The following is a 14,707-nucleotide window of genomic DNA, read 5'->3' on the forward strand; positions in this document are numbered from 1 at the left end:
GGCAAACATTTCTTGCCATGTGGCTTTTTTTTTTTTGCCATGTGGCAAAAATTTTTTGCCATGTGCCAAAAATTTTTTTGCCATGTGGCATTTTTTTTGCCATGTGGCAAAATGGATTTTGCCATGTGGCATTTTTTTTTGCCATGTGGCAAACATTTTGCCATGTGGCAAACATTTTTTGCCATGTGGCATTTTTTTTTTTGCCATGTGGCAACATTTTTTTGCTATGTAGTATTTTTTTTGTTGCCACGTGGCAAAATTTATTTTTTTTGCCATGTGGCAAAATGGATTTTGCCATGTGGCAAACATTTTTTGTCATGTGACATTTTTTTTTTGCCATGTGGCAACATTTTTTTGCCATGTAGCATTTTTTTGTTGCCATGTGGCAATTTTTTTTTGCCATGTAGCATTTTTTGTTTTTCATGTGGCAATTTTTTTTTTGCCATGTGGCATTTTTTTGCCATGTGGCATTTTTTTTGCCATGTGCCCAAAAATGTTTTGCCATGTGGCATTTTTCTTGCCTTGTGGCAAAATGGATTTTGTCATGTGGCATTTTTTTTCGCCATGTGGCACTTTTTTGTGTTGGCAAAATGTATTTTGGTTTGTGGGGGGTATATGGCATTTTTTGGGGTATATGGCTGTTTTGCAGGCCTAACAAGTCTATGCCATTGACGGCTCTGCACGTCCAAATTTTACTTTCATTTTAAATGGCAGAAAAATGTGTTGCTGTGATTTTTGACACATGGCAAAAAAAAATTTTGCCACATGGCAAAAAAAATGCCACTTGGCAAAAATGTGCCACATGGCAAAATTTTTTTCCCATATGGCGAAAAAAAATTGCCACATGGCAAAAAAAAAAAACGCCACATGGCAAAAACCACTTTTTGTTTTGGGCCCTGCTGGGATAAAACGGTACTACGACAATAACGTGACGCTCATTATCTGCTGCTTAACTGCTAAAAATTGTAAATATACAAATACACAAGTATTACTAATTTAGTATTTTTGCCAACTGCAAAAATTGAACATTTTTAAGCTGTGTGTGAAATGTTTTGGAAACGTATGATAATAATGACAAGATACTAATACCTCACGCGGGTTGTTTCGTAAAACACCCAAACAATAACTGACATTTGGATGCTGAAGAATGGACCTTTTTGGTCATAAGCTGTAGTTTAGCTTCCTATCTTAAAGTTTTGACTATCGTTTTGATTTTCTTACCTCTGGTCATAAAACAACACAAACGTAGAGTATCGGTACTAGCGCGCTAACCCTGAGCAGAAGCTATACGGCTCATTTGTATGCTTTTCAAGGGTTTAAAATGCTATTTTTGGAATATTTCAAGTCATAAAAATTCACATTCAGGGAGTCTTGACGAGTTGAACCAAAGATGGTCACAAATTATCTGAAAAGGTCACCAACTTGAGCCTTTTATGCAAGTGCCATCCTGAAAAGTGTCCAGTGGCGTCCTACCACTACTTTCGAAGCTCAACCTGACCATTGTAAAGTTGAAGCAAGCCATTGCGTTGTCATGCACTTTAGTAGTCGGAGGCAATAATGTCGGAGAGTAGCATCACTTACCTTCAACTTGTCCTGAACTTGAATCCTGAAGAAACATCTTCCGATACATTGTATGTTTTGGAAACGACGACTGTTTAGAAACATAAGTCTTTTGGGGACATTTAAGTATTTGTATAACTGTGTTGTCTGTCATTGACATGTTCTGTAATAGCCACCAGCATCAATATGTTCAAGGCTCAATGCTGCTCAAGTCAAGTTAGTTTGATAGAGTTATGTATTTTTGATAGCCTAATGGACCTATATTTGGATAGTTCATGTTCAAATTTCCCTCTTGAAATAAAAGCAGTCTGATCCTTTTCGGTGTGCGGTGAAGTAAAATGTTTTGGGGTGGGAAATCGGCATCCAATCGTGTCTAATAGTTCTCCTGCTGTAAATGGAGTTGAGTTCATCCTGAAATGGGAGCGAATGTTCATTAGCATGTTCATGCTAGCTTCATTCTAGTTTTGTCAATAGAAAGTTGGGAAGGTTTTTACTATGTACAGTGTATCACAAAAGTGAGTACACCCCGTGCATTTCTGCAGATATTTAAGAATATCTTTTCATGGGACAACACTGACAAAATGACGCTTTGACATAATGAAAATTGGTCTATTTGCAGCTTATATAATATAGTTAATTTATTTTCCCCTCAAAATATAGCCATTAATATCTAAACCCTGGCAACAAAAGTCAGTACACCCCATAGAAACTACGTACAGTGCGGCAAATAAGTATTTAGTCAACCACCAATTGTGCAAGTTCTCCTACTTGATAAGATTAGAGAGGCCTGTGATTGTCAACATGTGTAAACCTCAACCATGAGAGACAGAATGTGGGAAAAAAAACAGAAAATCACATTGTTTGATTTTTTTTAAAGAATTTATTTCCAAATTAGAGTGGAAAATAAGTATTTGGTCACCTACAAACAAGCAAAATTTCTGGCTGTCAAAGAGGTTTAACTTCTTGTAACGAGGTCTAACGAGACTCCACTCGTTACCTGTATTAATGGCATCTGTTTTAACTCATTATCGGTATAAAAGACACCTGTCCACAACCTCAGTCAGTCACACTCCAAACGCCACTACGACCAAGACCAAAGAGCTATCGAAGGACACCGGAGACAAAATTATAGACCTGCACCAGGCTGGGAAGACTGAATCTGCAATAGGTAAAACGCTTGGTGTAAAGAAATCAACTGTGGGAGCAATTATTAGAAAATGGAAGACATACAAGACCACTGATAATCTCCCTCGATCTGGGCTCCATGCAAGATCAAAATGATAAGAACGGTGAGCAAAAATCCCAGAAGCACACGGGGGGACCTAGTGAATGACCTACAGAGAGCTGGGGCCACAGTAACAAAGGCTACTATCAGTAACACAATGCGCTGCCAGGGACTCAAATCCTGCATTGCCAGACGTGTCCCCCTGCTGAAGAAAGTACATGTCCAGGCCCGTCTGCGGTTCAATAGAAAGCATTTGGATGATCCAGAAGAGGACTGGGAGAATGTGGTCAGATGAAACCAAAACAGAACTCTTTGGTAGAAACACAGGTCCTCGTGTTTGGAGGAGAAAGAATACTGAATTGCATCCGAAGAACACCATACCCACTGTGAAGCATGGGGGTGGAAACATCATGCTTTGGGGCTGTTTTTCTGCAAAGGGACCAGGACGACTGATCTGTGTCAAGGAAAGAATGAATGGGGCCATGTATCGAGAGATTTTGAGTGAAAGTGTCCTTCCGTCAGCAAGGGGATTGAAGATTGAGACGTGGCTGGGTCTTTCAGCATAACAATGATCCCAAACACACAGCCAGGGCAACAAAGGAGTGTCTTCGTAAGAAGCATTTCAAGGTCCTGGAGTGGCCTAGCCAGTCTCCAGATCTCAACCCTATAGAAAATCTGTGGAGGGAGTTGAGAGTCAGTGTTGCCCAACGACAGCCCCAAAACATTACTGCTCTAGAGGAGATCTGCATGCAGGAATGGGCCAAAATACCAGCAACAGTGTGTGAAAAGCTTGTGAAGAGTTACAGAAAACGTTTGGTCTCCGTTATTGCCAACAAAGGGTACATAACAAAGTATTGAGATGAACTTTTGGTATTGACCAAATTCTTATTTTCCACCATGATTTGCAAATAAATTCCTTAAAAATCAAACAATGTGATTTTCTGTTTTTTTTCCCACAATCTGTCTCTCATGGTTGAGGTTTACCCATGTTGACAATTACAGGCCTCTCTAATATTTTCAAATGGGAGAACTTGCACAATTAGTGGTTGACTAAATACTTATTTGCCCAGCTGTGCATCCCAAAATGTCCAAATTGAGTATTGCTTGTCATTTTCCCTCCAAAATGTCATGTGACTCGTTACAGGAGTGCTGTCAGCTTTGCTGCAGAGATTGAAGAGGTGGGGGGTCAGCCTGTTAGTGCTTAGACCATACGCCGCACTCTACATAAAATTGGTGTGCATGGCTGTCACCCCAGGAGGAAGCCTCTTCTGAAGATGGGACACAAGAAAGTTTGCTGAAGACATGTCAACAAAGCACATGGATTACTGGAACCATGTCCTATGGTCTGATGAGACAGGCGGTCTTTCTTGTGTACTGTCTTCAGAAGAGGCTTCCTCCTGGGGTGACAGCCATGCACACCAATTTGATGTAGAGTGCGGCGTATGGTCTGAGCACTAACAGGCTGACGCCCCACCTCTTCAATCTCTGCAGCAATGCTGACAGCACCTCTGTAACGAGTCACATGACAATTTGGACGTATAATGACGAGCAGTACTCAATTTGGACATTTAGAGATGTACGTAGTTTCTATGGTGTGCACTCACTTTTGTTGCCAGGGGTTTAGATATTAATGGCTGTATTTTGAATTATTTTGAGGGGAAAATAAATGAACTCCATTATATAAGCTGCTCACAGACCAATTTTCATTGTGTCAAAGTGTAATTTTGTCAGTGTTGTCCCATGAAAAGATATACTTAAATATCTGCAGAAATGCAAGGGCGTACTCACTTTTGTGATACACTGTATGCTAATGTTGAATGCATGTGTTAAATTAGGAAATTGAAATAGAAATTATTGATTGGAATTTGAAGCAGAAATTGAAATTTTTCATCAAAAATTCAAATGAAAAATCGAAATGAACAGCTATTCCCAAAGTTGACACTTAAGAACTTTAGCCCTTTATATAGAACAAGTGACTGTTTTTGGTTCTAAAAACATTAGCAATTATTACGATTGTTTTTTCAAATTATTAATCATGATTGTATTTTTTTATAGTCATAAATAAGCCCAAATGGATTAGACGTCTCGCGCCGTCAACAAGCAGCCAGTGAGTGCCTCGCAAGGGTCGAAAAAAATAATTAGTGCGTGAAATTCGTGTGGTTCATATTTGGAATAGAAATTTGAAACTGAGAGTTGAAATCAAAGTAGAAAATCAAATTTGAAATTTCAATTGATATTCTGAATTCAAACCTCCTGTGATTGGCTGGCAACCAATTCAGGGTTGGACACAATTTACTGCCCGTTGTTAGCTGAGACAACCTCACATGGCTTGCGGGGGTGCTGGAGCCTAAGCAGAAAACTCAACACTCCAATTTAAAGTTCAAATTCAAATTATTTCAAATTCACTCTGCCTGACTCAAAACAAGCAAGAAATGACACCCCCAGCTCAGATGTGATATTTTTCCTGACTGAAAGACGCCTTGGAGTTGCGCTCTGCTGCCTGGTTGCAGTTGCTCAATGCCCAAGGGAGATTGAATAAAGCAACATTAGAATGAACGGACAGATTTATTGATAATGGGCTCTTCCACTTCTGACCTCTCAACTCATCTCTGCAGAAGGGAGTTCGTCCTGTTCAGTTCCTGCCGCGGATTTGCTGCCCTTCTTCCAAATTCCGGAGACTCTCCTCAAGAGGGTCTTGATGGCCGGTTCTGTGGGTTTCTCATCTGAAGGCATTTCTTCAGAAACGGTTCTGGGAGTACAACAGCCCCCGTCCGAAAGACCCGGAAGAATCTTCCTGGTGCGGTTCATCCGCCACCTCTTCCACAGTGACTTCTTCTTGGCATCCAGTCCCTCTGGCGGGACCCCTTTAAGAACAGATTCTGTTAAGTGCTTCCTGCTTATTCCAGCTTCTAACAACTGATTGCTGGTCAGAGATGTGATGGATGGGCAGGTGCTTTCCTGCGAATCTCTCCGACACACCGAAGAAGAGTCCATTTCTAGCTTTGCGGTTTTGCCGGCGAGGTCGCTATCGAAGGATTCCGTGGAGCTCCTTTCAGGGACATAGATGCGAACCGCTTCGCAGAGGCCCTGTCGGAGTGAGGTTTCTAATTTCTTGGAAAACTCCACTCTGAAAATGTTCTCGAAAATACTGTAGATGCTGTGCTCGGCTTTGTCGTCCTGCAACTGCAGCAGATTAATTTCACTGGCCTGCTCTTCGTCCGTCTCCACCGCTGTAGCAAATGATGGCAGGACACTAGAATTGCAGGACATGGCTGGAGTAAAAACGTCAGATTTGACTAGTTCAGGATCAGCCGATCTGGCGCTCCTGGACTCCACTGAAGCGGGGAATGCGTGATCGCTGGATCTGGTCGTCCTAAACTCCACTGAAGCGGAGAAGGTGGAATTGCCAGCTCTGGAGGTCCTCAGCTCCACTGAAGCAGAGAAGGTGGGATCACCAGATCTGACACTTCTGGGCATCGCTGAAGCGGAGAAAGTGGCCTCGCCAGATCTGGCCGTCTTGGGCTCCATTGAAGCGGGGAAGGTGGGATCGCCAGATCTGGCCGTCCTGGGCTCCTCTGAAGCGCAGACAGTGGGATCGCAAGATCTGGCAGTCTTGGGCTCCGTGAGCGGAGCATTCATCCCAGAAGATACGGCCTCCATGAAGCAGAAGTCCTCTACCGCTACGTCATCCAAGACATCCAAAGCTTCCTCCTCTTTGCTGTCCTCGATGGCGCACCGATGAGCCTCTGAGGACCCATCGTCTAAGATGCCCGAAACGACCGAGATCGAGTCCATATCAGCAGTTGTGGTGGTTTCCTCTGTCTCATTTTCTTCACCTTCCTCCTTCTCCAACGCAGCCGCTTTTTTGTCCAAACGATGTCCTCGTTTTTCAGCTTTTTCGTCCTTTTTCCCTTTACCCCTCTTGCCTTTCTTCCTACCGGAGCGACGCTTCCACAGGGACGAAACTTTTTTGGCGATGCTTTTGCCAGCAATTTTTGTAACCTTTCCGGCACAGTCGATGCTATTGACTACTTGGCTGATGATAATTTTGGCTCTCTCAATCATGGGAGAAGACCTGGCAGGAGAAGGAACTGGGGAGACTTCATCCAACTTGTGCAAAAGTCTGGAAGTGGGCAAAGCCTCAATGCAGGTGTTAGCATTAGCATCAGTGGCCTCTTCTTCAGAGGACTCTCCACTCTTTTCATCCGTGCCGTCAGCAGTTGACTTTGGTTTCTTCAACGATGAACGCCGGGGTGTTAACTCCTTATACGATTCTACAAGCATCTCGTTGAAGTTTGTCTTCTCTAGCCTGGAGGTGGACCTGCCAGATGAACCTGCAGCTGATTCAGTCTCATACAAGCCCATTTTCTCCAGGACGGCGGAAGAACATCTGGAAGAGGTGGTCTCCCCGGTTTCCTCCAATATGGGGGAAAGCCTGGGTGTGGACTGCATGTCAAATTGCAAATTGCAGAGTTCCTCCATTAGGGCCTCGTTGAACATGGCCTGAGGAAGGCAGGAGTCGTCTTTCTTGCCACTCTTGATCTTGCCGGCTGGAGAAGAGGATGCTGACGAACTGTCGTCCGGGGCGTCCTCAGTTGCCGGAGAAAGTCTGGATTTGACATCATCGCTGGCAGTAAGCGGTCGGAGCTGATGCTCCTTAGTGGTCCTCGGTGAAACTTTAACTTCCTCATCCTGCGCCGACGCATCCGGCGTCTTGCTCTTTCGGTCTTCTCGATCAGTCCACGACAACATTCTGGCTACACTTTTGCCAACTCTGGCAGCAGTGTCAATAGTGTCCACGACGGGTTGTATCACCTGGCTGATCATACTTATAGCCTTCCCAATGATGGGAGAAGTTATCGACGAGCTAGTGTCTTCTTCTTTGGGCGCTGGAGACTCGTCCACTAGGACTTCGTTTGGCTCTCTGGGGTTCTCCGCGGACGTGAGGCGCTCGGAAAAGAAATCGCTCAGGTACTGTTTGATCTTCTGCTGCGTGACCACGCCGTACGAGGACTCGTCGATGTATGCGTGCGTGGCGGAGCGCTCCTCCGCATCCCACAAGGCAATGAGCTGCCTCATCTTGGCGATGTCCGCAATGCTCTTCTCCACAATGCCCTTAATGATGCCGTTGATCTTCTCGTCCCGCTCTTTGGCCTTCAGGCTTTCTGTCCCATTCTAGCGGGAAAATAACATTCCTGAATAAATATCGCTACGGCGGCACGAGCATTTGCGCGTTACCTGCTCCACATCGGAAAGGCTCAGATAGTCGCCGAACAAGCCGCGCTGAGCGAAGAAGTCCTTGAGGCATTTCTGAGTGTTGAGTAGGTCGATAATGCCGAACGGAGACGTGTGGATGGTCCCGTCGCATAATTGCTTCTTCTCGGCGACTTTTCTCAGATGAGATTTTTTGAAATTCGACGACATATTTGGAAAGCAAGTGCCGGGAGGCGTGTTGTCGTCAATTTCGGGCACAAAATTCATAAACCTTTTCTCTTGCCTCTTTGATCTGAGCTGCGTAAAGGACATTAGAAGCGTGACATCGGCAGAGTTTGTCACAGAAGTGTGACATCGGGGCCTTTTGTCATCAGAGCGTGATGACTCGTTGCCTCATTTGGGGTGTTTGTTCAAGTGATAGCCCCTTTTCTAACAAGGAACTTCCCAGAAACAAAGTGTTGTTAGTACTACCAGCTTCATCTCAACCTCCTTCTACATTAGCAAAAGAACAAATACACACAAAACCAAAAATATTGTTTCGGAAAAAGCTTCTAGATGAGCATTTTATGTTCATGTTTGGAATATCATGACATGTTATCCATTGATAGCGCCATTCTTGCTACTTCCATGTTTTAGCTAGCAAAGAAACTTGTCTCTGAGAAGCTAATAGTGAGGTTTTAATGACATCCTATCATGTGGCTTTGAAAAACTAAACTCTGAGTGAGTTTGTCCTAAGACAGGAGACTCAATTTCTTAAAAAATAAAAATAAACAAACATGTAGAATTAAATTGAATTTATTATTCAACTTCTGATAACAATAACAAAACAAAATGTATCGTTGTCAACACTGCAGTGGGGCAAATAAGTATTTAGTCAACCACCAATTGTGCAAGTTCTCCTATTTGAAAAGATTAGAGGCCTGTAATTGTACGCATGGGTAAACCTCAACCATGAGAGACAGAATGTGGAAACCCCCCCAGAAAATCACATGGTTTGATTTTTAAGGAATTTATTTCCAAATTAGAGTGGAAAATAAGTATTTGGTCACCTGCAAACAAGCAAGATTTCTGGCTGTCAAAGAGGTCTAACTTCTTCTAACGAGGTCTAACGAGGCCCCACTCGTTACCTGTATTAACGGCACCTGTTATAACTCATTATCGGTATAAAAGACACCTGTCCACAACCTCAGTCACACTCCAAACTCCACTATGGCCAAGACCAAAGAGCTGTCGAAGGACACCAGAGACAAAATAGTAGACCGGCAGCAGGCTGGGAAGACTGAATCTGCAATAGGTAAAATCCTTGGTGTAAAGAAATCAACTGTGGGAGCAATTATTAGAAAATGGAAGACATACAAGACCACTGATAATCTCCCTCGATCTCGATTATCAAAATGATAATAAGAACTGTGAGCAAAAATCCCAGAACCACACGTGGGGACCTTGTGAATGACGTACAGAGAGCTGGGACCACAGTAACAAAGCCTACTATCAGTAACACAATGCGCCGCCAGGGACTCAAATCCTGCACTGCCAGACGTGTCCCCCTGCTGAAGCCAGTACACGTCCAGGCCCGTCTGCGGTTCGCTAGAGAGCATTTGGATGATCCAGAAGAGGACTGGGAGAATGTGTTATGATCAGATGAAACCAAAATAGAACTTTTTGGTAGAAACACAGGTTCTCGTGTTTGGAGGAGAAAGAAAACTGAATTGCATCCGAAGAACACCATACCCACTGTGAAGCATGGGGGTGGAAACATCATGCTTTGGGGCTGTTTTTCTGCAAAGGGACCAGGATGACTGATCTGTGTAAAGCATGGGTGTCCAAACCTGTCCGCAAGGGCTGCTTTGGGTCTTGGTTTTTGTTCCTACCAATCGAGCACAGTTTAACCAATGAAGTTTGTGCTAAAACAAGCAGCACCTGACTGCAATCAACTGATTACACTTGTGAGACACCAGACTGGTGAAAAAATGTCATCTTGTTTTGTAGGAATGAAATCCAGCACCCACTGCGGCCCAATGTGGAATAGTTCGGACACCACTGGTGTAAAGGAAAGAATCAATGAGGCCATGTATCGAGAGATTTTGAGTGAAAGTCTCCTTCCATCAGCGAGGGCATTGAAGATGAGACGTGGCTGGGTCTTTCAGCATGACAATGATCCCAAACACACAGCCTTGGCAACAAAGGAGTCGCTTCATAAGAAGCATTACAAGGTCCTGGAGTGACCAGTGGCCAGTCTCCAGATCTCAAACCCATAGAAAATCTCTGGAGGGAATTGGAAGTCCGTGTTGCCCAACGACCAGTGTTGTCACAGATTACTTGAAAAAGTAATTTAATTATCGATTACATATTACGACTCAAAAAAGTAATCTAGTTACTTTACTGATTACTTCATTATCAAAGTAACTAAGTTACTTTAAAAGTAATCTATCACTTTTTACCCATTTTTCTCCCTTTGCCGCCTCAACATAAGAATGACAACAGAAAAATATCATCACAAGTAATTGACTTTCCGATGATTGAATTTAAAGGGGAATATCAGAATTTCGCGCGAGCTTAGCCACTCCGGAGCCCTGAAACTAACAAATATCTGACAAACTGCTTGGAATTTGTTGAAATCAACTCCACAGACCAACTAAACTCCGCTAACTCTAAGATCAAGCCTCATGTCAAAACTTCTGAATTTCGGGTTATGGTTAACAGCATATCAATGCCAATGTAAAACAATGCATACTGACGGCACAATAATCAACAACACACAAGTGGATTGTAAAGTGCAATAAACACAAAGGTGGTGGCGGGCGCGGATGCGCTTGCAGCCGTGCACGTTAACAACCTGGAAGTACTCCTCTCAACACTCACGCGGTCAATTTGGCCACAAAACGTGGCGGCAACTCAGCACTTTACACTCAATCGGACTTACAACACATCCCACAGATGCTAAACGAACACATCACCTCACGGCATATATGTTGAACACGCATATGATGTAAACAAAGCTTGTCAATTTGGAGAAATGACTGCCCGTTGTTGCTACGGCAAAGCTACGAAACGGCCACGCATGTAGGGGGTCCAACCTTTTGCTGATACTCTCCAGAATGAAGGAAAAATACTCACATTCATTCATGGATATCCACAGATCAACATTCCCTCGCAACGTCTCAACACTCGGCGCAAATGTCCACCCGCCTCAGTCCCACAACACGTGACGCGAGACCAAAACAGGAAATAGCTAAGAGGTTGTCATGGAAACACGTACCGGGAACCTTTTATTTTAGCATTTTCTATTCAAAATGCTCTTCGTACATGTTTACAATATTCTTCATTCTACATACGTTATGAGGCAATGAAAAAATAGTAACGCAGAGACACTAAGGAAACTAACTTTAATCAGATTACTGGTGTAGAAAAATGAACGCGTTAGATTACTCGTTACTGAAAAAACTAATTAACGCGTTACTGACAACACTGCCAACAACAGCCCCAAAACATCACTGCTCTAGGGGAGATCTGCATGGAGGAATGGGCCAAAATACCAGTAACAGTGTGTGAAAAGCTTGTGAAGAGTTACAGAAAACGTTTGGCCTCAGTTATTGCCAACAAAGCGCACATAACAAAGTATTGAGATGAACTTTTGGTATTGACCAAATACTTATTTTCCACCATGATTTGCAAATATTTTTGAAAAAAAAATCAAACAATGTGATTTTCTGTTTTTTTTCCACATTCTGGCTCTCATGGTTGAAGTTTACCTATGTTGACAATTACAGGCCTGTCTAATATTTTCAAGTGGGAGAACTTGCTCAATTAGTGGTTGACTAAATACTTATTTGCCCCACTGTACTTCAAATCATCGCTTTCTTCAAGCGACAACCAAGATGGCGGCGCGTTAAGAGTCACGTGGAACAGACCAGTCCCTCCAGAAGCCGGACAGTTCGGGCCAATCTGCTTAGGCCAGTGTCATCCTTGACCAGCTGGGGCGAGCACAAGGCATCCTGGGACAGGAAAAAAGTGAGTCAGCTAACACCTCACCTCAAATTTGCACAACAAACGCTCCATTTTGATACTCACACGAGCCGGCGCAGGTCCCGTAAAAGTACGCGTAGCTCACATATTTTTAAAGCTCCAAAAAAGCAATACGCCGTCTGTTACGGCACACGGACAAATTTTTTTTCTTATTCATTTTCTCTCATTCTCTTCACCTAGATCGCCCAGCTGAGCCTAGTCATTATCAGTCCGGTATGTAAGCCTTCCTGATGATGCTAGTCAGAGGTTGCGCTAGACTTTTTCGTTGTCTGTCATTTTGACTGACAGGGTCATAAAAATCCGGTCATAATCTATTTTTACCCGTCACTTAAATTTTTAAAATGTTAATAATGACATATTCAATAGTATTTAGTTTTCATTCATCTTTAATTAATATTCTGTCCGAACAAGCTTAACAGAGAATCCACACCGCGCCATCACACATGGTCATTATTAGCGCCTAGCTTGCCTTGAACACGGCTTTTTAGGAAGGGTCGGACTTGACAAGTCATTAAAAAAAAAAAAAAGTCATTTAAAAAAAAAAAAAAAAAAAAAAGGGTTTGAGGATAAGCCTGAGAATGATCGGTTTTCTCTCTGCTCCATGTCAGCAATATTTCAACATTGCTAACATGGCCGAGAGTCGGGGCAAACTGCTCGTACGTGTGTGTGACATGCACGAACAGTGCGTGCATGCTATCGATCCATATACTTTGAATATAAACCTGTACAGGGATTATTTTTGCCTGTTATTTGTGTCCTCGACTGTTGTCAAGTCCGACCCTTCCTAAAAAGCCGTGTTCAAGGCAAGCTAGGCGCTAATAACGCGCTGCTGCATCGCTACCGTAGCTACTGTACCGTCTCTCGCTTTTTGATGACATAATTGCCGCATTAAATCTGATTTGCGGGACTGGACAGTACAGACCGCCGCGACAGTCTGGGAAAATGTGGCCCAGATCGGATTTAGACCACATACGAAAGTGACCCAGATCGGATTTGAAATGGTCCCGTTCTATGCGACTTGTCACGTTCAGACCGTCAAGTTAATGCCTCACCCAAGTCGGAAAAACACGAAAAAATCGGATTCGTGCATTAAGACCTGTAGTATGATCGTAGCCTTAGTTCGGACGCTTAGTTAACTTGACATTTTTCCGAGTAAGGCCAATGACGTCATGCATCAAGAGAGACAATACCTAATCAGTATGCTCACTCGCCACCTTGTGGTCTGGGGTGTGAATTGCAACCTGTCAAAATGACGGATGGACTTCAGTTTTTTGCGTCACCGTTTTAAAAAAACGGTAAACGACGGAAAATATTCGGTTAACGCAACCCCTGATGCTAGTCCTACCTGCTGACAGCTAATCACCTTAGAAGAGGCCACTTAAAATCTTGGGGTGGCCAAAACTAAAAGCCATAATTCCAGGTTTTCGTTATATTATTTTAGTAAAAAGGTCAGGGGAAAACTATCAGAAAGACTTAAGGACACGGCTACTGATATACTTTGGTGTATTGTGTAATATTTGATGTTACTAATGATTTAATGTGCATACTAGTCCATAACTATCCAGTCAACATTTTGAGTTCCACAACAATTCTGTTTTATTGTGTTATATTTATATTAGGCATAAGGTGTACATTTAACTAGGGCTTTCAAACGATTAAAAATTTTAATCGAGTTAATCACAGCTTAAAAATTAATTAATCGTAATTAATCGCAATTCAAACCATATCTAAAATATGCCATATTTTTCTGCAAATTATTGTTGGAATGGAAAGATAAGACAAGACGGATATATACATTCAACATACTGTACATAAGTACTGTATTTGTTTATTATAACAATAAATCCACAAGATGGTATTAACACTATTAACATTCTTTCTGTGAAAGGGATCCACGGATAGAAAGACTTGTAATTCTTAAAGGATAAATGTGAGTTTGTATATTGTGACTAAATATTGCCATCTAGTGTATTTGTTGAGCTTTCAGTAAATGATACTGTAGCGACTTAACTGTTCTGCCCAAATACATGATGGGAAGTGGTGCAACCATGACTGTGTGTGGTGGCTGCAAATGCTACATCTTCTCTGTGTTGGGTACACTACAGGGTGTTAAGAAAAAGATCAACTCCTGTCATTCTTCCCCACGTCGCCTCCCACAATATTTGTAGTTTTTGTGGGAGGGATGACAAAGCTTTTGTACGGTGGCCGAGAGGTGTCAGGCGAAATGCAAAGTCCAAACACTTTGCAAATAGAAAAAAAGCACGAACCCAAATTGCAAACGCTTTGCAAAAGAAAAAAGCACGTATGCAAATTGTCACAACAGGATCCCCAATTCCTTAACCGCTATTGCAAATTGGCCAAAGCACGAATCCCAAATGCCACAACACGACAGCAAATAGCTCGTAGCACAACAGCAAACGGCTCACAGCACAGCAGCAAAATCACGCAACACCACGGCAAGAGGATGACCCGGAAGTTTAAAAAAAAAAAAAAAAAAAAGGGCGACACTTTATACACTTTAAATGTGCTTTGTGACCATCTATACGGACCTCCATGAAGTTGCCCCCACCCCGCAAATTTATATAAAAATTATGTTAATCGTTTGTGCTGCAACGGTTTTGTTGATACAGTATTATGCTTTTGTAGAGATATTAATTTCGAGTGGTGACGTCACTCGTAGCT

At 42.7% G+C, this 14,707-nt stretch overlaps 1 protein-coding gene across 1 annotated transcript in view; it reads right to left on the bottom strand.

The window, feature by feature from the left end:
* Positions 1-11,741: 11,741 nt before the first annotated feature.
* The window catches only part of lrch4 (leucine-rich repeats and calponin homology (CH) domain containing 4), a 43,615-nt gene continuing 40,649 nt past the window's right edge, over positions 11,742-14,707 (bottom strand). Inside the window, exon 18 of the mRNA XM_057855169.1 lies at positions 11,742-11,994. Within this exon, the coding sequence (XP_057711152.1) occupies positions 11,896-11,994 (99 nt within the window). The 3' untranslated portion in view covers positions 11,742-11,895. The remainder of the gene's footprint in view (positions 11,995-14,707) is intronic.

This window comes from Corythoichthys intestinalis, chromosome 13 (assembly GCF_030265065.1).
Source record: "Corythoichthys intestinalis isolate RoL2023-P3 chromosome 13, ASM3026506v1, whole genome shotgun sequence".
Classification (NCBI taxonomy): Eukaryota; Metazoa; Chordata; class Actinopteri; order Syngnathiformes; family Syngnathidae; genus Corythoichthys; species Corythoichthys intestinalis.